This window comes from Homalodisca vitripennis, chromosome 4 (assembly GCF_021130785.1).
Source record: "Homalodisca vitripennis isolate AUS2020 chromosome 4, UT_GWSS_2.1, whole genome shotgun sequence".
Classification (NCBI taxonomy): Eukaryota; Metazoa; Arthropoda; class Insecta; order Hemiptera; family Cicadellidae; genus Homalodisca; species Homalodisca vitripennis.
Genome location: NC_060210.1, coordinates 170,070,303 through 170,095,188, shown reverse-complemented (window position 1 = coordinate 170,095,188; position 24,886 = coordinate 170,070,303). Strand labels below are relative to the sequence as shown.

At 37.0% G+C, this 24,886-nt stretch overlaps 1 protein-coding gene across 1 annotated transcript in view; it reads right to left on the bottom strand.

The window, feature by feature from the left end:
• LOC124360595 (spectrin beta chain-like) overlaps positions 1-23,895 on the bottom strand; it is a 44,333-nt gene extending 20,438 nt beyond the window's left edge. Inside the window, exons 1-5 of the mRNA XM_046814341.1 lie at positions 23,692-23,895; positions 10,842-11,009; positions 821-937; positions 460-568; positions 24-188 (exon numbers count right to left, since the gene is read on the bottom strand). Coding sequence (XP_046670297.1) covers positions 24-188; positions 460-568; positions 821-937; positions 10,842-11,009; positions 23,692-23,880 — 748 coding nt within the window. The 5' untranslated portion in view covers positions 23,881-23,895. The remainder of the gene's footprint in view (positions 1-23; positions 189-459; positions 569-820; positions 938-10,841; positions 11,010-23,691) is intronic.
• Positions 23,896-24,886: the final 991 nt, after the last annotated feature.

Here is a 24,886-nt window from a genome sequence, read left to right as displayed (position 1 = left end):
CAAAGGTCAGTTTGAAAAGGTACCTTCTGCATCTAATAGCCTTGGAATGCCCAGTTCATTGTTAGCAATGTCAAAAGCATTATTAAGGTTTTCAATGTGTCGAGCTGGCTGCAGTTCAGTGAAGTCTATGAGATCTGGTCGATGAGCGTGGATCAGAGCGTTGAAACCGAGTCCACTTCTCCATGAACCTGAAACACAATTTGTAACTCATTAAAATTACTCAATTTTATATAACTAATCCTATTTTATTATAATCTGTATGTTAGATTGTAGACCTAATATGAAATGCTATTTTCAGTTGTAAAACTATTCCTTAAAGAATTCATCTCAAAGGAAAAGGTATGTTTTTTAACTTTAATTTAGCATTGTAATACTTTATATTCCTAATGTTTAATGTTGTATTATATAAATTAATAATTGCAATATCATCAAATAGATTATTTGAGGTGAAATTCATACCAGTAAAGTCTTGAATGCTGACACCAGGGTATCCAGTGGTCTTGCGTTGACACCACAACAGTAGAGCATCTTTGGCTGATTTCTTCTCACTGCTCTCATTTTCTTCATCCTGTCAACAAAACCATAACTTGCATTATGGATGGACAATTTTTTCAAGCTCAACTACTTATTATCTTAATCTGAATTTGTGTGTCAGCTTTCTTAATACTTTGTATTAAGAAGCTCCTTATTGTCTCAATCTGTAAACCAGTTTTGAAGATAAATATTTTAAAATTTGTAACTATCAAAATGTCTCATAATTCTTAAAAATGTAAAATGTTATAATATTTACTGTTAAGTATTATTATACTGTTTTACTTACCACATCAATTTCAATTTCCTGAATTTGAAACCTAAGAATGATTGTCCAAATTAAACCAAGAATGAGACGAGGATTGCCATCTACAATGTCTTGAGCTCCAATGCTTTCCAACCGCACCTGAAAATAAATTATTTTCCCTATTAAGTTATTGATCTAAAGCAATTACAGTTCTGAACCAGTTGTTTAATACAAAAAGAAAACATTTACTTGAACTCAAATACTTTTAACTTAATAATATTATAAATTCAAAAGTACCTTTGTTTTGTTTTCATCTGTAAACAACTCAACTGATTGTACTGAAATTTTACATGGACATGATTGCGGTTCCTGGGATGAATATAGGCCTATTCTTATTTTGAAAATCCTTCCGGGCTACACCTCACTGCTCTTTAAAGTAGCGACAAATCCTATCTTGGAATCTAAAGTTGTGTAATATTAATTGAATGAGCCTGTAAAATGTTATAAACTGTTTATTATGTGTAAACCTTTTTTTATTATTTTCAATTTGTTTACATTTATAGTGAGTCAATTTTTCTAATAAGTAACCATAATTTTAACGCCATTTTAGATTTCAGCGATTAGGTAAGTACTAATTACCAAATAAAAAATGTACCTTACAAAATGTCCAAAAGCATTTGATCAGAATTTTACACCGAAGACTCCCTTTGAAGCAGTAATTATATATATATATATATATATATAATTTCTTGTTTGGAGAGAGGCAAAATCAGCTTTGGAACAAAAAAGACTTTGACCAGAGTAAGTTAAAATGATCATAAATATGCACTTTTTAACAATATAATGTTTTACAATTTTTAATATAATTTGTTTTATTGTGGGAAGAAGGCAAACTCAACATTGGCATCGGAAATATAGTTTACTCGAACCAGAAGTGCTAATACAAGTACAAAACCAGTGAAACTGCACATGAATCTACAGGTAACTGCTAGTATTAAATAAAATCACATCAGTATATTAAAGTTTGATTTTTAATTATTTAATTTCTTATGTGGAAATTGTTTTAATTAAAGTTAGTTCTTATTATATCAATAATTAGTTTTATTTATAACTTGGTAAAGGGTATAAACAATATAAATCATTTAATTTAAAATTAGATTTCTCAAATTAAAATTGGGTACAATAGCAACTCATAAATAAAAGTTACGTAACAGGTGTTTAAATAAAATCTTATTTAATACAAAAATATGTAACTTGATTGGCACTATTACAGCTTAAAAATATAAAAATTTATAAAGTTAAATTTAATGTTTGTACAGTATGACTAAAGTCTACTATAACTCTTCATTAATTGTAACATATAATTTATTTCTTTTGTATTCGGTTAGCTTACAAACAATATGTTTTTAGTAACAAGGCATGTGCTGCAAGATGGGATATAATGAGGGAAAAATATCTTTCCTACTATGTATTGATAGTTAAGTAAGCTCTGATAGTAAATGTGTTAAAACAGTTTAAAGTCACAGTAAATTTAAACAACTTCATGATTGTAATTGTGTCAATATTCATACAAACAGAGGACAGTAACAATGATATACCATCTCAAAATTACAAATGTCCAAAATACAGTATATATTAATATAGAATATATAGATGTATTGAGATCTTTTTGTTCTCAATATTATATAGTTCAGTCATCTGATATTTGGAATGTCATCAATATTTAAACTATTTTTAGCTCACAAGTTAACAAAATATGACAAAGAGGTTTCATTCCATCTCAATTTTTAATGTAATTACCAATGATCTCACAAGTTGAAGATTAGTTTTAGTGAGTATTAACATGAATATATATATATATATATATATATATATATATATATATATATATATATATGTGTGTGTGTCTATAGTCATAGTATATGACTATGAGTCCAGTGCAGGACAATTACATTATTGGATGCTAGGCTGCTGTGTAAGATTAAGTAATCTGTCAGACGTGGTTCAAATATTATCATTTTGTATAGGTGAGATAGCCAGACTCTTGATTGTATGTTATACACCATCATTTTGAAAGTAGTATAAAGATTTTTGATACTTTTTGGCAGTAAATTAGGTTTTAGCGTGATAAATATTCACACAAATTTGCAATACCATAACTTACACCGTTTAGGATAACACGTCAAAGATGAACATTCATGAAGAGAAAGGATGAAGCATAACTGCCCTAAGCACACAAACATGGTAGTATACTCCAGTTTGTGGCACCCTTGCCCATCTATTCAGCTGAATTCCTAGTATCATAATACAACTTGGCATGTAGGGAAGTATGATGCTTGCGGGACATGAGGTGGGTAACTGTGTAGAGAAAGGACGAGGGAAAGCAAGAACCTGTGGGAACTGAATACAAAAGCGGGGAAACTCAGTTTGCACTAATACTAAACACTGCAGCTTTCTCAAGCCACTTGCTCTTCACTTTCATTGGCCTTCCTTGTACTCAGTTATGTGATTTTTAACAACAGAATCTCACTTTGGTCTTACATTGATTACTATTTAATAATTCAATCATTGTTGTCAATACAGTGCATGTGCGATACAAACTTTGTACAACTTCTATTTCTTGATTTGGACAATTCATTTAATGCCCTTTATATTAAACTAATAGGACAATTACACCAGATACCATATTTTGTTTGTATGAAATTTGCACAGAAGAGAGGCTGACATAATGGTTTGTGGAAGTTGTTCATTTATAGGGACTTATCATATTTTGATCAGGGCTGAAGAAGTTTTCATTCTGAATATAATACTACTAAGGTTTTGTTAATAATAAGTGAAAAATATTTAATGGTGTGACATTTTCAGAACTCATAATGTTATATATAATCATGTACAATTTTTTAAACTACAAAGTTTTTTTTATAAATATGTATTTTTTTTGTTTGGCTAATATTTGTTACTGCGGTAATGGTGAAGTTAGTTGCACTGATAATAAAGAGAACAGTGTCTTAATTGGACATTATAAATAAATCTATACATATTGTTATCTCATTTTCGTCAGTGCTTATATGAAGAAACTAAGCTCTGTCTGGAGGAAGTATTTCAGCATGCGGTAGCTGTTGAATTAATTACCCTTGTAAATGGACGACGGAGAAGGCCTAAGGTCGGGTAGAATGTCAGGGTGGTAATAAGTACAGGTAAGATGGGCTAGGGAGTGATGCTAGCGTGTTAACATGCAAGGTACGACAGAGTAAGGTTAGGTAGAATGTTAGGGTGGCAGTAAGTACAGGTAAGATGGGCTAGGGAGTGATGCTAGCGTGTTAACATGCAAGGTACGCCTAAGGTTAGGTAGAATGTTAGGGTGGCAGTAAGTACAGGTAAGATGGGCTTAGGGAGTGATGCTAGCGTGTTAACATGCAAGGTACGACCGAGAAGGCCTAAGGCCGGGTAGAATGTCAGGGTGGCAATGCAGTAAGTACAGGTAAGGTGGGCCAGGGAGGTGCCAGCGTGTTAACATGCAAGGGACGACCGAGAAGGCCTAAGGCCGGGTAGAATGTCGGGTGGCAATGCAGTAAGTACAGGTACGATGGGCTGGGGAGTGATGCTAGCGTGTTAACATGCAAGGTACAACCGAGAAGGCCTAAGGCCGGGTAGAATGTCAGGGTGGCAATGCAGTAAGTACAGGTAAGATAGGGCCAGGGAGGTGCCAGCGTGTTAACATGCAAGGTACGAACCGAGAAGGCCTAAGGCCGGGTAGAATGTCAGGGTGGCAATGCAGTAAGTACAGGTAAGATGGCCAGGAAGTAGCTAGCTAGCGTGTTAACATGCAAGGTACGACCGAGAAGGCCTAAGGCCGGGTAGAATGTCAGGGTGGCAATGCAGTAAGTACAGGTAAGATGGGCCAGGAAGTAGCTAGCGTGTTAACATGCAAGGTACGACCGAGAAAGCCTAAGGCCGGGTAGAATGTCAGGGTGGTAATGCAGTAAGTACAGGTAAGATGGGCCAGGAAGTAGCTAGCGTGTTAACATGCAAGGTACGATCGAGAAGGCCTAAGGCCGGGTAGAAATGTCAGGGTGGCAATGCAGTAAGTACAGGTAAGATAGGGCCAGGGAGTATTACTAGCTAGCGTGTTTTAACATGCAAGGTACGACCGAGAAGGCCTAAGGCCGGGTAGATTGTCAGGGTGGCAATGCAGTAAGTACAGGTAAGATAGGCCAGAGAGTAATACTAGCTAGCGTGTTAACATGCAAGGTACGATCGAGAAGGCCTAAGGCCGGGTTGAAATGTCAGGGTGGCTCAGCAGTAAGTACAGGTAAGATGGGCCAGGGAGTGATGCTGGCGTGTTAACATGCAAGGTACGACCGAGAATGCCTAAGGCCGGGTAGAATGTCAGGGTGGCAATGCAGTAAGTACAGGTAAGATAGGCCAGGGAGTAATACTAGTTAACACTAGCTAGCGTGTTAATATGCGAGGTACGACAGGCCTAAGGCCGGGTAGAAAGGTCAGGGTGGGCCGGCAGAGACTGTGCCTGCTGCTCAGCCGAAGTACCGTACTGCGCGGGTCAACGTACGCTGCCCACCTTCATTCAATTTATTCCACACACTTTCTACACACTAGGAGCCGCACTGTACTGTCACGTCTCAACCAAACTTGTGCTATTTCTCTTCTACCTCCCTACTCCCTCTCCTAAATTCCTTACATCCTTTTTAAACTACGAAACATTACAGCCAACTATTAATTAACTTCTTCAGTATTTAGACTTCACAATGGTTACCCATTATAACCACATTATGATTTGTCCCGTTCAACATAAAATATAAAAAATACATCACCAACAGTCGCTATTAGAAAAATACGTCAAGAATCGCTAAAAAGTAAGTAAATAAAACCTTTTTCCTAAATTTTTATTTTTTGTTATGTCATTTTGGGACCTTTTAGTATTACTTAGATGTGGCCTAATAGTGATGAAACCACACAATATTATTATGTGACTATTGTTATGTTATCCATTTGACATTTAAAAATTGGTCAAATGATTAGTGTCATGATTACATATAAATGCAGACAGTACACGTTTCTAAATTTTGTTTCTTGCCTGCTGCAGAGTTGTTTTGAAGTTTTATAGCTTTAAAATATCCGTACTAGATTTATGAGATAATGAGTAAATTTCAAAATGATATTTTCTCCAATATTCTACTCGTTTTGTAGCTAGCTGTATGTCAACAAAACGCTCCAAAAAATAAAACATGTATTATATATTCTAACTTGCCTAAACTTCTATATTATAATGAATATTTTAGTAGAAGTTGTATATTTTTATGATTAATTCGATTTAAAGATGCATTTTAAACCTAGTTTTATTCTGAGTGCTCTGTGATGCGAGAGATATATTTTTATGTTGTAATTATCTTTTTAAATACGTTTATTACTTTCCTTTAATATGCTAAATAATTGCTTTAATTGCTAAAATAACATAATTACAAATGTATGTACAAAATGTATTTTTATAACAGGTACAATAAGTACAGTAACCTATACGTGATATCACTTGTGTAGTAAATACTTCATTGAAACAACCCAAAACATGTGAAACATCTTTTGTTTTTGTTTTGAAATTAACTAAAAATGTGTACAAAACAATGTTATCCCCAGAGAGACAACATAAGCAAAAACGTGTTTAAATTATATAATATTTCTCGAAGAAATTTTACTTTTATAAAATTCATATTTTCCCAACGGTTTTCCAGATCTAAAAAAAATATAAATTAGTCTTATTTAAAGTCTAAATTATATTAAACCTTGACAAAAAGTGCAGTAATTCTGTACTCCAACTACCTGTACTGACGTTGTTTCTAAAGATCTGACAACTGGGATTTGTAGTGTTACCTTGTCCACTACACATTTCTACATCTTTATTCCGTTCAAAGCAACCCAAGCCAACTCTTTGAGGGTCATTTGGTAAGAAGAACAATTTTCATTGTTAATACGTCTAATAATGATCAGTAGTTAGGAATTTACTTTATCAGAATCATGTCAATGAATCATATACATCTCCATGAGATATCGGTTCAGTATTGTAGGAGAACCACAGGATAAAGTTGCTTCAACAATTCTTGACCCAAGTGTAGTCATTTTTTTTATCTTGGATCAGTGGTCTAAATCGTATCAACTTCACGTCGTGTCTTCGAATATCACGAAGAGTTCGACGTTGTGCGCACTTTCGTCATTGCTCACGTTTTGGCTCAGGTATGAGAGAGCTCAGTAGCCTTCGAGAATACGTGATACGCCTCTACGAGTAGAGTGGAAGTGGTAGGCCAAAGAGCACAGGATTATCGTACGGCTTGATCTAGAGATCCATTTTTATGTGCGGTGTAAGGCGCGGCAAACAGTTCACTTTTTTATTTCTTAACCTGTAATTGTTGTTTTGAGATGGATATTATAATATTTAAGCTTTGAAATCGTCAGACGTGTTGACCTCGATGATAGTCGACTGTTTGTCAATTCTGGATCAGCGCCTAAGTTGTCTCTTATCGTCAACGAGAAAACGGTTCATCAATTATATTTCTAAAGTCAAAAGTAAAATGTTATAGTTTTGAGAAATTCTGCACTGTCTCGCTGTTTATCAGGATGTCTGTCTTCAGAAAACAACTTTAAGGATTATCCAGAGAACTGCACTGGGCAACAGCTGCACAAAGACATTTTAGTAAAATAACCTTAAGTCCCGTATTTATTGATGTACTTTTTTTACGTTTCTAACCAATTGTATAATACCTAGCACAAAATGACCAGCATTAACCATGTTATTTATAAGAGAAATGCCAATACAAGGACATCCTTCTTTCAGAAGATCGGAATGAATCCCTTTAACAACAGTTTTATTTTACTTGATTACCTTCCAAATTATATTTTACTTGATCCTATCACACTATTGTTTGTATTGTCCCTGATGAATTTAAGTGTTCGCATATGAAAGAAATTTATCAGGATCTGTCAGGAATCATATCGGCCAGTGACAGAGGCCGATTCACAGCCTTCTTCTATTCAGACATGTTAACGTGAGGTCATGTACACTCCGCTCAGAGCGCGCTCTCGTGCCTTACAACTAACCGGTGACGTGTTCTCCGAGATTATCACACATACATGTGGACCCATGAGTCTGTCTCTCCGTGGTCACTGTTACGGCGACTTGGCAGGCAAATAGTAAATATCTCCAGCGCATGTTGGTGTGTGTGCTTTTTACTGTACACAAATAAAAAAATAAAAATCGTTACACAAAATGATTTATTATATTGTAAACGTTTACCAATATTGAACTTCATAAACAATACTATGGGTGTTTTAAGAATCAGTAGTAATGTACTGTACCTTTGTATTCACATTGACACCAACTCTGATGTTTCAGCAATGAACAATAATCAAACTTTTATAGCTATTTGGTCCCCGAGATACCGAACTATTTTACACTCCATAAAACTGGCAGTATTAGTGCCAGTTTACTAAGTCTACGTGCTAATTATTGTTAATACATTTGCTAAGTGTTTTTTTTTTTTCGAGTTGGTCTGAACAAGTTCGTGAATTGAGTTTCTTCTAGTTTTCATGTACGTGCAAAGATATACCTTTCACTCAAGGTTAAAATAAGTTAAAACCTTTTTGAACCAAGGGCATATACTTAAAATACAAACTTTGAATCTTTAGTTCTCTAAATCCAAATAATTGGAATACCTACTTTGATCCCAATTTTATTAATTTTGAAAAGCTTGTTGAGAGGAAAGGCGAGGCTGTCTGCGAACACACGTGCAGTAAGTAGGTTATGGTAATGTAGGCCCGGCTCGCGGTCGTAGTGGTGCAGTAGAACAGCCAGCCGTGTCGCGTTCAAGGTCAACTCCAGACTACATCTTGACCTTCATGTGAAAATCTGATAAAGGCTCCGTTTCTAGAATGGTTAGAATGTATGGAACACACGTGCAGTAAGTAGGTTATGGTAATGTAGGCCCGGCTCGCGGTCGTAGTGGTGCAGTAGAACAGCCAGCCGTGTCGCGTTCAAGGTCAACTCCAGACTACATCTTGACCTTCATGTGAAAATCTGATAAAGGCTCCGTTTCTAGAATGGTTAGAATGTATGGAACACACGTGCAGTAAGTAGGTTATGGTAATGTAGGCCCGGCTCGCGGTCGTAGTGGTGCAGTAGAACAGCCAGCCGTGTCGCGTTCAAGGTCAACTCCAGACTACATCTTGACCTTCATGTGAAAATCTGATAAAGGCTCCGTTTCTAGAATGGTTAGAATGTATCGAACAATTCCGCACAATCTCTCGGCAATTGTTTCGGGTTCTAAACAGGCACCAAAGTCTGAGGTCACTGATTGCAGGTCAGCATGAGGCACATTCCGCTCTAGACTTTCTTGAATTAATCTGACAAGAATCCGGTTGAACGAGAAACAATTTCATCACTCTGAACAATGCTTCCTAATTAATACGCTACATTGTTATTCCGTAAGACAACTCTCCTTTAGATCTATTCAGACTGACTTGTAACTGTCCAAAACCTTAGAAATACATTGTTAGGAGTAGGGCTTTATGGATTTCATAAAGTTGTAAACGGACGTCTCAGGCTAACTGATAGATGAACAATCTTTCTTGATTACTCCTCATGTTTAAACAATTCTCATCAGAAACAAAAAATTTGAATCTCTATTCAAGTTAAGATATAAATACCTTAGAATCTGGACATTTCACCTTTTGTATTTATGAATAAGATGAAAAATAATTAAACGTCTTTAACGTGAGTCTTAGGTTAATTGTCCGCATGACTATTGACTGGGTTAGCATAACAGTTTAATATTCTATATTGAAGATAATAATACTATACCTCCATATTATGAATGTATCATTTCAATCGGTTCAATGACCTCAAGTTAAAAATTATTCTTTTACTATCTTTTATTTCTTATTTTATTTTGGCATTTTTAATCAAAGAAATTGCAACACGTCTTTCTTCTGTACACATTTCAGTCTCCACCTATCCCCTTCCCAAACCACCGCTCCTTAAACAGTAATAAATTTGGGGAATTGAAGCTGCCAAAAAGAGCACACAGTTGACAGAGCCTTAGCAAGACAGGTAAGATTCTAAATTCTGTAATTGAAACATGTCCAACATCATACACCAACTGAGATATCGGATTATCTAAATAAAAAGGCATCAATGATTAAAAGGAAAACTAGAATATTTTTGTAGATTTTGAGCCAATCCAAGAAGGATTCATGTTGCTGTAAAACGTAAATAGGTTGTCCAGGATTAGTAAACTATCCAGATAAGGATTTAAATCGTAAACAACTTTGTTATAAAACACAAGAAAAAATAGAGTCAAGGGTGCAGATAACATCTAGCCATCCAACGATCGCTCAACGAGCACGATCGATAAGAAGTGGTCACGGAATCATGCCACTTGAACTCGGAAACATCCTTCAGTCTAGTCTAGAGCAAAGCAACCAATAAACTCTGACAGATTTCACTATGATCAAATTGGAGGCGTGTGTTTATATAATTATTGCCAAGTACAAGACAATACATGCTGTACCATTCACACCTTTCTCATACTACATTTTGTTTGTCACTCATTACGTGATTACCTGGTGGTGTAAATTTTTATCACTTTCGATACAAATATATCATAATTGTATTAAAAAAAACACACACACACATGCTTATTAAAGATACCATGCAAACAAACACAGAATTCCATGATATCAACGTAGTAGCTTAAAATGACTGGTTTCAAGGTGCAATATCTGACAAAATTTACTTCGTAACATTATGGCTAATATAGACGCCAGTACAATAAAGTCGTGTAAGGTATCTGTTTTAACTAACTTAATCATTATCTAATTTTTAACTAAAATTAATTTTCACCAAGATTTAATTTAATTCATCTCTGAGATCTGAGAAGACAAATAACTCGTGATTCTTTACGTATTCCAAATATACTGTACGTATTTTAACACGTCTTGCTTAAGAATGCTGAGGCAGGACTGCTGGTGGCAGTGGTGAGAGCGGAATGCCACTAACCTTGGTGTGCAGAAAGGCCAGGCTCTTGTTGACGTTCTCCACTTTGTGAACCCGCATCTTGCCGTTGTTGGGCTTGCCAAGTTTCTCGCCTGAGATTATTTCCAACAATTTGAGAAGCTTTCGGCCGTCAGCAAGGTCAGTGAAGAGATCTTCCACCTCCATCCTGGCCTGTAAAAGTCAACATCGCCGTCACTCACGATTCACAAGTACACATTAAACCACAGCTTACTTCTATTGGACTGCTCAGTTCCTCGCCTGAGATTATCTCCTAACATCTTGTGGAGATTTCAGCCGTCAGCAAGGCCAGTGAAGAGATCTTCCACCTCCATCCTGGCCTGTAAAAGTCAACATCGCCGTCACTCACGATTCACAAGTACACATTAAACCACAGCTTACTTCTATTGGACTGCTCAGTTCCTCGCCTGAGATTATCTCCTAACATCTTGTGGAGATTTCAGCCGTCAGCAAGGCCAGTGAAAGAGATCTTCCACCTCCATCCTGGCCTGTAAAAGTCAACATCGCCGTCACTCACGATTCACAAGTACAAATTAAACCACAGCTTACTTCTATTGGACTGCTCAGTTCCTCGCCTGAGATTATCTCCTAACATCTTGTGGAGATTTCAGCCGTCAGCAAGGCCAGTGAAGAGATCTTCCACCTCCATCCTGGCCTGTAAAAGTCAACATCGCCGTCACTCACGATTCACAAGTACAAATTAAACAACAGCTTACTTCTATTGGACTGCTCAGTTCCTCGCCTGAGATTATCTTCGAACATGTTGAGGAGGTTTCAGCCGTCAGCAAGGTCAGTGAAGAGCTCTTCCAACTCCATCCTGATCTGTAACAGTCAACATCCCCGCCATCTACCAGTACCAATAAACCACTATTTTAATTTTTTAGACTTGTCCGGTTTCTCGCTGTATATGATCTCCGATCGTTTTTGAGGAGTTTTCGGTCGTCAGCAAGGTCGGCGAAAAGATCTTCCACTGCTTGGCCTGTAACAGTCAACATCAACCATCACTCACGATTGACGAATACTAGCCTACTACTTGCAGTCGGGTTTGCGAGTTTCTCGTCCGAGATTTCTCCAACAATGCGGGTTACCTACATCCGAAATATAATGTGAAGGAGAATTCTTGGAAATCATCTCCAAGCTGGCCAGCAGTTGCAATTATATAAGTAAACATTCGAAATTCTATGATTATTTTTATTCTTTACTCGTTCATAGTCATGCGTTAATGGTAATAAGACTGCAATTTTAAATTTCACCAAGGAATGCCGTTGGTCAAATAATATGTCGAGTTTTGCATCTATCAGCAGCACAGCAGCTGTTAACGATCGCTATTGTGTTTTGATGAATCAGGCCGGAAGTAAAAGCGAGGAGAGCCGCAGTTAACACTCGCGGTCAGTGATCACAGCACGTCCCAGATCCTCTGTGCTGTACTGTACATATCCTTAGCTGCTAATTATCGCGCTCTTAGCTCGTGCTGCACCACTGCCCACTAGCAGTACTGCACGCTAAAAGCTATGCAGTGTGAAGAACCTCTCCAGCTTCTTTACACTCGAACTGTTCAAGTAACATCCGCATACTTCAAAATACACTTTTGAATTGTTAATTGTATATGACGTAATTAAAATTTATTATATTTTAAAACTCCAACAATTGTTATGAAATATTAATGTTTAACGAAGTATAAAAAGTTTGTAATTACCAATTTATGTAATGGTGAAAAGAATTTCAGTATTTTGATCAAATATAATTTAATACCAAACGTTAGTTTCGATTCAGAACTCAAACAGTTCCTAGGTCTGGCCGCCGGGTCGCGCTATGTATAGTGTTCCAGTGAGACTTATAAGTTATTTTTATGTAATTATTATGTATAAAGTTACGAGGGGTTACCACTTTTCTTTCATGAGAGCATGGAGCATGTTCCATTGTGGAGAAATACTCTTTTAGCTTTATTCCCTTTTATGTACTTCTATTTAATTTTTAAAAAATATTCAGTACAATCTTAAAACACAGAATAAACGAAGCTGGCTTGACTACATGTTTCCTAATTAAATAAGTTGCCTGACAGAAGGAGTTCATCTTTATTATTTTATTATGTGACAATAGGTATCAATCTTACCCGCTCTGCATAACATATAAAACAATTACAATTCTGAAGCAGCTATTGATCCGTTGGTTGCCGTTACAAATTCGCTAAAAATGCTACAACACGGGCTAACTCACTACTAAACATTGACAATTAATATAACCTTCTGCACATGCATCATTACATCACTAAAGAAAGGACAGTAAACATTATATCAGATATTTGTCCTTGTTATAGGTTACAAAATATAACATTATAATTCGGAATTCAGCAGAGTGGTATTGCATTCTCCTTGGTGACAAGATAAATAAAAATATTCACTTCTTTCGCCATTAAACAGTGATTTAAACCAACCAGTGGTTGATTGTTTTACAGTAGCTGTTGCTCCCGTGCTCGAGTTAACACATGTAAAGATCCGCTATGTTGTTGGGACTTTCAGAAGACAATCGAAACAGGACCCGTGCACAAAGTCTGGTGGACATTACAGAGTGCGCGGGTTAACACCGATAAAGATCCGCTATGTTGTTGCGACATTCAGGAGACAATCGAAACAGGACGCGTGCACCCAGTCTGGTGGATATTGCAGAGTGCTCGGGAAGTCGCCGGTAAAGTTCCGCTGTCTTGTCGGAACAGTCAGGAGACAATGGCAACAGGACGCGTGCACCCAGTCTGGTGGATATTGCAGAGTGCTCGGGATGTCGCCGGTAAAGTTCCGCTGTCTTGTCGGAACAGTCAGGAGACAATGGCAACAGGACGCGTGCACCCAGTCTGGTGGATATTGCAGAGTGCTCGGGATGTCGCCGGTAAAGTTCCGCTGTCTTGTCGGAACAGTCAGGAGACAATGGCAACAGGACGCGTGCACCCAGTCTGGTGGATATTGCAGAGTGCTCGGGATGTCGCCGGTAAAGTTCCGCTGTCTTGTCGGAACAGTCAGGAGACAATGGCAACAGGACGCGTGCACCCAGTCTGGTGGATATTGCAGAGTGCTCGGGATGTCGCCGGTAAAGTTCCGCTGTCTTGTCGGAACAGTCAGGAGACAATGGCAACAGGACGCGTGCACCCAGTCTGGTGGATATTGCAGAGTGCTCGGGATGTCGCCGGTAAAGTTCCGCTGTCTTGTCGGAACAGTCAGGAGACAATGGCAACAGGACGCGTGCACCCAGTCTGGTGGATATTGCAGAGTGCTCGGGATGTCGCCGGTAAAGTTCCGCTGTCTTGTCGGAACAGTCAGGAGACAATGGCAACAGGACGCGTGCACCCAGTCTGGTGGATATTGCAGAGTGCTCGGGATGTCGCCGGTAAAGTTCCGCTGTCTTGTCGGAACAGTCAGGAGACAATGGCAACAGGACGCGTGCACCCAGTCTGGTGGATATTGCAGAGTGCTCGGGATGTCGCCGGTAAAGTTCCGCTGTCTTGTCGGAACAGTCAGGAGACAATGGCAACAGGACGCGTGCACCCAGTCTGGTGGATATTGCAGAGTGCTCGGGATGTCGCCGGTAAAGTTCCGCTGTCTTGTCGGAACAGTCAGGAGACAATGGCAACAGGACGCGTGCACCCAGTCTGGTGGATATTGCAGAGTGCTCGGGATGTCGCCGGTAAAGTTCCGCTGTCTTGTCGGAACAGTCAGGAGACAATGGCAACAGGACGCGTGCACCCAGTCTGGTGGATATTGCAGAGTGCTCGGGATGTCGCCGGTAAAGTTCCGCTGTCTTGTCGGAACAGTCAGGAGACAATGGCAACAGGACGCGTGCACCCAGTCGTGTCAATTAATTAGCCTCTAGAGAAACTCCTTCCGGCATATGTCCGTCCCATCCCATCCTGTACGTCTAGCGTCCGCTGGCGAATGTTTCAGATCTTAACATTGCCGTAGCCAAGGGAACTTTAAAGATATAGCTAACTTAAGTTTTCAATTTTCATTATTACGTCTTTTAATCCACACGTTGATGAACGTATACAGTTTTTCAATTGGTTTGCATGAGATTTCTTTCATTCGCACCAACCAATCAAATGTTATATTTAAAGTGGTGAAGTAGTTTTTTGTTTGGGTTTTTTTAAATATTTCAATATCATTCCTTGGGCGCCCCTAAGACAGAAAAATGTAAATACATTTTGCAAAATTACTCTGTAAGGTCTACAAATCAGACAATTCGTGTAATTTTATGGTTAGGCTTAAATAAAACGGCTGGAAATAAATATGTGAGTTTTAGTTTTTTTTGTATATGAGTTATATATAGTTTTAGGAAGCGACGTGTTTTTGTAACAGTTTGTGACGGAAGGCAAAATAACATGTTAATATAATATAGGCTGATGAAAATGTTTACGTTACTCAAGGATGTTTTTGTTATAAATAATAACACGTTATTTAATGCATTCATATTCTACATTCATAGTTTAAACGTTCCATATCCTTATATCCAACTGTTTTTCTTCTGGACTGGTTACATGATGTCCTAAAATACTACTTTAAATGCCTAAAACTCCTTAAGGTATGACCAAATATTTTATTCTATTTCCCTCGCCTTCAAAATATATGGGAGAAAATGGCTGTAATCTTAAAGGTCTGTGACTAAAAGTGATTTTTACATATGTAACCAACCGAACACACACCAAATGCATCACTTAACGACATGCTCTTAAACACCGGATGTTGTTGGATCGGCAAGGTCAATCCAACAACAATCTTTTAAAATTTACAATTTTTTGCGTCTCTTTTGTGGCAGAGCGCCTACGCACAAAACTGTATTTCTCAATACATTTGTCAGTCGTTCTTAAATTCAAAAGGCTTGAAAGTAATGTTTGAGCAAGTAAAGCTCTGTTTACTTTGTGATTTAGTAGCGTCGGATAAACGACAACCTTGTATATAAATTACATTAAGAACCAAGTACTTTAAGATGAAAAAATTCGTAAATTGTATTCAATTATTTATCACTTGAACATCATACGACCAAAAAGTTTCTGTATAAGGTATTTTAATGATTCTATAGGTTTCAGAAGATTATAAGGATTTTTAATCGGTGCATATAAGGGCTGGGTGTGGGAATATTACATAGCTAAATGAGAGCTGAACGCTGAAGTAGAAGGCAAGCCTCTTTATTGTCGTATATCACGGGAGGCGAGCTTCTTGAGAATGTCAACAGCCGGTTAAAAGAGCATAAATAAACAGGTGATTAAAACTGGCTCAGTCGGGTCCCCAGTGTTTACGTTAGGCCGCCCTGCGCCAGACCCGTACCCAGGACTTCTCGACTTCCAGCTTACAGTTACTACATGGTTTAGTCTTCTACGTAATTATTCCAGCAACTTATAATTATGAAGGTCAACTAAAGCAGTCCGCACAAAAATAGCCCTATGACATTTGAGACGTTATTGCCATATCGCTGCTGACAATAAGTTGTTACCTACTGTTATACCGGACACGTACAACTGGCTTCAATGTTGGGCGCGAGTTGTAGTGGTGGGGGGGGGGGGTTAAAAAGCAACAATCGCTATCGGACCACTGTATTTTGGTGTGGTCTGCTCTAGAGTAGTAATGCATTATTAACGAATAAGTTATGTTGTTAATCTAACTATACAATGGAACACTGACCAAATCTAAAACACCTATAGAGCAACGCTCAAAACGCGTTCTTAAATTTTTAAGTGCTCCTGGGTCGAATTTCGAGTATATATATTTAATGCGAATATATTCGAATTATTTATTTGTATGCGAATCGGTCCACAGAAAATTTCTATAGCTGCAAAGAAAATAACAGTGCTTTATGTTGCTTTTGAGTGCTTTACAAAATTAATTTTAAAAGACTCCAACCCAGTGGCCTGTAAAGTCGAAGAAATCTCCATAAGAAATGCAATGGTAAATAAATATTCCGAATTTAGTCACATTTTCAAAATAAACTTTCATTACTAAAGTGGTTTTTACCAGTAATATATTTCAAATTACCAGCTGGTGTGAACAGGAGATGATGATATAAACATTACGCATATTATGTTTAATTGATATTAGTGTTGTGTTTAAATGAAATGTATGGACCACGAGTTCCTGTAAAGTATTTAGGAACAGTATGAAAGAAGCACTAATTGCTGCTACGATTTTTGATATAGTTGAACAAACTCATGATTACAACGTAAATTGAACGGATTCACGGTAAAATGAACAACTAAGAATTATAATCAAGCTTATATATTAGCTGGAGTAGAATATTATTGAACAGAATAGTTCTCAGAGTAAAACTGGGAGTAAATCGGTTGGGACACTATTTGAAAGGGAGTGAATGAAGACAGATAAGATAGTGGGCCAACAGCTGGAAGAGCGAGGCCAAGCCAAGTTATTCTATGGGATGACATCAACAACTCTCCCACTCGCGGGGACAACCGCTCCTCTGCGGGCCAACGAGATGTTACAAGCCGCCTACTTCTGCACATAATCGATCTTCAATGTTGAAAACCTAGTGATACCCACAATCTCATCATGAGCCTATAGAACTTCATATGTATGGCAATTGGCCAGCAAGATGTTACAAGCCGCCTACTTCTGCACATAATCGATCTTCGATGTTGAAAACCTAGTGATACCCACAATCTCAACATGAGCCTATAGAACTTCATATGTATAGCAATTGGCCAGAAAGATGTTACAAGCCGCCTACTTCTGCACATAATCGATCTTCAATGTTGAAAACCTAGTGATACCCACAATCTCATCATGAGCCTATAGAACTTCATATGTATGACAATTGGCCAGCAAGATGTTACAAGCCGCCTACTTCTGCACATCATCGATCTTTGATGTTGAAAACCTAGTGTTACCCACAATCTCATCATGAGCCTATAGAACTTCATATGTATGGCAATTGGCCAGCAAGATGTTACAAGCCGCCTACTTCTGCACATCAACGATCTTCGATGTTGAAAACCTAGTGATACCCACAATCTCATCATGAGCCTATAGAACTTCATATGTATGGCAATTGGCCAGCGAGATGTTACAAGCCGCCTATGTCTGCACATCGATCTTCGATGTTGAAAACCTAGTGATACCCACAATCTCATCATGAGCCTATAGAACTTCATATGTATGGCAATTGGCCAGCGAGATATTACAAGCCGCCTATGTCTGCACATCGATCTTCGATGTTGAAAACCTAGTGATACCCACAATCTCATCATGAGCCTATAGAACTTCATATGTATGACAATTGGCCAGCAAGATGTTACAAGCCGCCTACTTCTGCACATCATCGATCTTCGATGTTGAAAACCTAGTGATACCCACAATCTCATCATGAGCCTATAGAACTTCATATGTATGATAATTATCATAAAATTCTAAAAACAATTAAGTAAAAAAATACAAAACGGCAGTCTTGTTAGTATATAACATTCCAACTTCATTCACAAAAACATGTACCAGTAACCTAACTACCAATTATGTCCAAAGTGCAAATGTCAAGGATACTTATTGCGAACCATCCTTTCTCTTCCAAATGACAAACGGAAAACTAATATTTTTCTTGGCAAAAGCGGAGATTACCACAGTCACTTACACTTGCTTGAAAAGAAATTTGATTTGAGTTATAATTTGATAGAATCAGTCTAAGACTAATAGACCCACTGCCCACTCGAGTAAAACTTATCTGTACATTACGGGTTATCTCCTTGTACGTCCCTAGTGCACTTATTGCAAGCGTCCCACTCACCTACATGGGGAAAAGCCCAATATGAATTTAAAGAAGTCTTTATAGACATTTTGGAAAGGTCTGTGACTCATTTCCTGCTGCTTCAGTTAATCAAGAATTAAATGATGGGTAGCGCTTTACAAAAAGCTACATGAAGAGATAACCTCCAGATCTTCATGCTCCAAGAACGCAATAAGTGTATTCATAATACCAATATAGGAGTTAAATAAACTGTACTTATACAGTATCCAAGTATAGGAACCAAAACTTTCTCTCCTCATTAATGAACCATTTACGTTCCCGTCCCACACCTCCTATAGTCTTTCGCTCTTTGTGTCCTATTACAAAACATACCCACACTACACAAAAGTCACAGTGGTTGACGAGCAATTGTCAAAGCCCCAAACTATTATTAAACCATCATATATTCAGTCATTCGCGTTTTCTGGTGTCCAAGTACTAAGGACGCATTGAACAAGCATAACGTAACAAGTTATTGATTTACAAATATGCCTACTAGGCCTGGGCCGCAGGGGAACGACGCATAACATTATCAGTAATCATTTTGTATACTGTATATCACGCAAGGTAATGAGGCTAATGAGGTAACAAGTTGACTACGACTTATGGCATTTGCTTGTCGGTTTTTGCGGTTATTTTCGATGTCAAGGACCAGTCGGATGTCGTGCAATGGTTAGTGACTGTGCAGTGTGTACAGTTTGTTTTTATAAAGAAGATGGTTGGATAGTTGTTTTTCACTGGTGGAGCTGGGTCCCGGCGACCCTCTCACATGCTAAACATGTCACTTCAAATGTCTACCACATATACCTATATTACCTCGGAAGTAGTAATTTACTGATTGAGTAGTATTCACCCATGTTTTCGAGTAAAAAGATATTTTGTTTGTTATTGTAGATTGTGATAAGCATAAATATGGAGAAAGTTTTTTTTTTAATATTTAAGTTTTCTCCAATTCATTATTATTTAAAAATTAATGACAGTCAAAAATATTCTTATACAGCATTTTTTGTATGTCTCTTGAAGAACGACAAACCAAACATCGAGAGTTAATAATTAAAGGAGTAAATAAGTTTTTATAAACCCTTTTTGTAATGAAATAAAATAAAATGAAAAATGTCAAAAGAGGCGGAATTAGAGCTGTAAGCCCTCTCTACCACTCAACCTCGTGTCATATGCAGTAAATTTTATAATAATTAAATACAGAAACATGAAAACTATTTATATACCTATACTTTATAATAAAATGTAAACAAAGTTGCTTCACTTCAAATGACTTATAAACTTAAATATATAAGTTTTAATGAAAGATAAAGAAAAGAAGCTAACAATATAAAGAATTAAAAAGGACAATAAATAACACATTCAACCGCTGAATAATGAGTGTGCTGTGTTGGGCGCCTGCAGACGCGCTCTGTTACACGAGGCGCCGGTTCATGTGATGGTTCAGTCATCCTCCCTACACCTTCTGATGTAAAAGTTAATGAGTTTACGTTATAACAGCTGAATATTTTGAGATTTTTAGGAGGGTTACAGGTGAGTTATTCTGTTGGACTAGTAGAACTAGTGTGAGAACGATTATCAAACATTTGCAGTAGAACTGCAGATGAATACTCAAACATGAGTAAAAATGTACACAGTGCTAGTGTAGCAAACAAAAGTTTCAAATAAGCTAAAGACGATGCTCAATTGAAATATCCATAAAATACTATTAGGTTAAGTAAGTTGTTAAAAGTTCAGAAGAACTAACCACTTCGACCCTAAAAGCCTCCTCTCCCCTCCACATGCCTAGGACAACGTAACGTCTAGAAGCCGCTCCTAGATGCAACCCAGTTATACCCTGTACTTGATTATAAGACAAAATGGCCTTTAATAACCACATCCGATTCTATTAGATCTATAGGGCCATTCATCATACGAAGCAAGCTGGGCTTTGGGATTTTCCACGGTAACAACTGCCAGCTGTGTTAATCGTATTTACAAACGTCTCCACACGCTAGTACCACCTTGTCTCTGGAGACCCTGATCGTTACATGGCGTCTTTGCGATCGACCATCTAGTCGCTTGACAACTATCTCTGAACCATGTAAGATCCCCTTGAATCTGCATTCACGTGTTTTTGAAAGCTCTGATTGTCAAAATTCCCCTTGCTCTGCTAGCTCAATAGCCTACACAACATACAACCCCTAGTTCTAAATATAAATGGGTCTACTTTACTTTACCAGAACACTGCCTGCTTTGGTTTAACATTTGACACATATTCCATAGCTGTAATCCATACAATCACAAGACGTCTAGTACAATAAAACGATGTACTGTTGATATACTCGGTGACCTTGACTTTATAGTTTTTCACTCATCTATAGTAGCCTATATCCATACCAATGTTCGTTAAGAGGGATACATATGTATTATATATTTACCTATAATGATCAGTTAACTACAATTAATTCACTTACACACGTACCCATTAAAAATGGGTATATTGCAAACGGATCGTCTTACTATTACTGTTCAAAGTTTAACATAATTATGTAAAAACGATAAAGGGGATAAAATATTACTTTCGATGTAAAACTTTACAGTCGAGCCGTAGTGAATTACGCCAAACCTACAATGCAAGATTATACACCAGCTCAATCTTGAAATTGAGGTATAAAAAAGAGGCCACGTGTTTCCATGTTTTGCAGATAAGAACAATTCCGTTGTTTATTTTATTTTACAGTTTTGTGTAAATATTACGAGGATTGAATAATAATTAGCAGCCTTTAAAAATTCCCTCATTTGAAACGACACATTTAAAACTACATAAAAATCATTTCAAAGAACTTTTCTTAGAGCAAGAATGATTTATATGTCGGCTGTATTATGTCCGTCTATGAAGTTTTTTTACCAGGTCATAAAACGATTATAACCGTTATTTAGTGTTTCTTAAACTGTCAACTGTATGTACAACCAGTTACAACTATACAACGTCTTTAAGTACTTATTTACTTCGGACTCGAGACCACGACCCCAGCGAACTCTGGGTAACTGGACAAAGGGTTAAGTACGTTGTAACACAGCATGCCGGTTCCCACGTGAATATAACTGAAACTGAGCAGTCAGCTGCCCTGCCATCACAGTTACAACTATACAACGTCTTTAAGTACTTATTTACTTCGGACTCGAGACCACGACCCCAGCGAACTCTGGGTAACTGGACAAAGGGTTAAGTACGTTGTAACACAACATGTCGGTTCCCACGTGAATATAACTGAAACTGAGCAGTCAGCTGCCCTGCCATCACAGTTACAACTATACAACGTCTTTAAGTACTTATTTACTTCGGACTCGAGACCACGACCCCAGCGAACTCTGGGTAACTGGACAAAGGGTTAAGTACGTTGTAACACAGCATGCCGGTTCCCACGTGAATATAACTGAAACTGAGCAGTCAGCTGCCCTGCCATCACAGTCACCAGTCACTCATGATAAGATAGTTATGTTGGCTTATGATAAACTATCTTCAATCCTCTCTATTATCGACCGTGCTTGTTCTACTATCTGTGGGCTTAGCAGCAAAACTTCCAGCTGAAGTTATGAAAGAAAATTCCACAGTCACGACAAACAAATACCATTCATTTGCTCACAATAGAGCACAGCTAGCTCCTGTCGATCCTCGGCACTTCATTCAGAAGCAATTCACTGTACACTTAAAACATTATTAACTGGAACATGAGGTTTTGCTTAAAAGTTTGTCTCCTTAGAGCACAATAATAAGGTAAAAATTAATAAATACAAGTATATATTATAGTTTTAAAATATCAACTCTGTGAAGTGTTAACATAAAATGACATGCAATAAATAACATAACAACAACATATGTCGAAACATAACAATTCCAAAAACCAGGGAAACATTATACAATCTATCCCATAAAATCGGAAAAAAATTAACCGTTAATGCATTTTGCCTGTTGAGATAGACAAACAATGTAAATTTACTTAAATAATATGATTATAATCATTATAAATGTGAACTTTTTTTGTACCAGCATATTAATTTACTATTTTTGCTCTTTTTTCAAAACCGAAATTACTAATTATAAAAATGGTTACCATTTTTTAAACGGAAGCATGCTTTATTCAATAACTATAAGACTTAACCAGACAAACATTCAACAAAGTGCCGATGCTGTAACGTAGACTACTTATACAATCTGACGCTTTAAGATAAACCCACAAACTGACATGTGCTCTGGTTTCACTTTCTTTTTCACTGAAGAGCAGTCCTAAATTTGAAAGAAGAGTTCGTAAACACTCTTCCTGTACAATACTCGTAAGAGTCAATAATATTTTATCAAACTGTATAGTGCAGCGTACTCTTTATCAGACAGTACACAAGCACAACCTACGTATCAAGTTTAGTTGTAATAGGTTAAACATGTTTGTAGTTATTTTATTTCAATGTAACTTATACAAGGCGATTAAAAAACCTCCATATGTATACATTTTTAGAGTTAAGTTACAAAGGTTGTTACTTTGAACTTTGTCTTATTAAAAACCTAATATGGAATAAAAAAAGGAAAGAAAATCTCTATATTAAAAGTAAGTAAACAATTAAACGTAATTAAATAAGCTATATAATTTTCTGCAAAAACTGACAAAAAGAATATTAGACATTTCAAGAATGTGTAAACCAATAACAACATTGATGTTTTTGCTTATTTGAGTAAATAAACAAATGGCAAAAATATAATTTTACTGTACGAGTATTTGCACCGCAATTATCTCCTCATCATCAATGAATGAATTCTCCTTAAAAACTGTTCATACGCATTTTCTAAGATTTCACATAATTTATTTTAATAACACCTGAACCAAAGCTTTTCATACTAAAGTTACTTAAAATTTTATCCCATAGCAGTGACCTTTGTTGGAATAGAAAATATGATATAGAAGAAAACATTTAATTCAAATACAAAGTTTTATGTGCCTAGAAGAAAAACTACTACACAAACCACTCATTACTATCACTTTTAAAATAGTAAAAGTTAAGAAAATATTTAAAGAGTATTTTTTGTTACCTTTTGTAAAAATGAATTCATCCATTTGGTAAAAGTCTTCTTCTGTATGTGAAGACGCTCCTCCTGGAGCGCCTTAATACGACCTTGCTCGAACTTGAGGACATCTTCACGCTGGGTCATGTCGTCACTGGAGCCGCGTAGCTCATACTGCGTTTCTGAAACCATCGACAACAGATTGGCACCACTCATTATACAGAAATAAGGCTTATCATTGATCAATGAATCCAAAACCACAGAGTTGTGTATGTGTATATTGTAAATATAAGTACAGTACATCATGGGTGTCATGTGTTAACACATGAGGGATCACATCCACCTTTTGGGCGTGAGAGATCGATACTTTTTTGTTATTTGTGGGTTTTTTTAATGAGAAATGTTTTGAAAATATTATGTGTTTAGTTTGAACAACTGTCTCCTATAATATTATAATATAAATAATCTCCATATAAACCTATGTATGTAAAACACGTGTTACAAAAACTGTACTGTCATACGTGAAATCTATAAACGCGGGAAATCGCACGTTAGAAAATTGCTGCACGTACGTGTTCAAAGCACCTAAGTTAGGAACCCTTTACGCGAGAAAAGGAAAATGTCTCCTGCAGAATGAAACTGATTTTATTATAAGTAACTTATTGTACTCTTAGTTTTTAATTTTTTGCGTCAGTGAACATTTCCAAACAGGGCAACATTTTAATTATTTTAAACCATTAAAAGCATTTTTAACCTTGGCAAAAGAAAAAACAGACGTCAAAGTCACGCGAAGACTATATTATGAGAAGAGATAAGACTTTCTGCTAATAGAGTTACTGACAAATACAATGATCGGTCGTAGGCAAAGATAACGGTGAGCTTTAAACCTGTTTTACGTGAATATACGAGACGTACTTCAATTAAGAAACATTCCTCTGTTCAAAGTTTATTATTTATTATGGAAGGTTTGAAAGGATAATAGGAATTAGGTAATTTGCCATCGGTATATATTACAAAATGTACAAGAAATGTATAACATATATAATACTGTTGTGTTATAGATATTATAACGATGGAAAATGTCTAAAATCCTGATAAACATTGCTGAAAATGTCTAAATATGGCGAAGGCCGATTGAGCAGGACACAACGAACTTACAGTCCAACTGTTTAAAATCCAGTTTCCTCAGAGTTCTGATTTTGTTTAAATGCACATATGCACA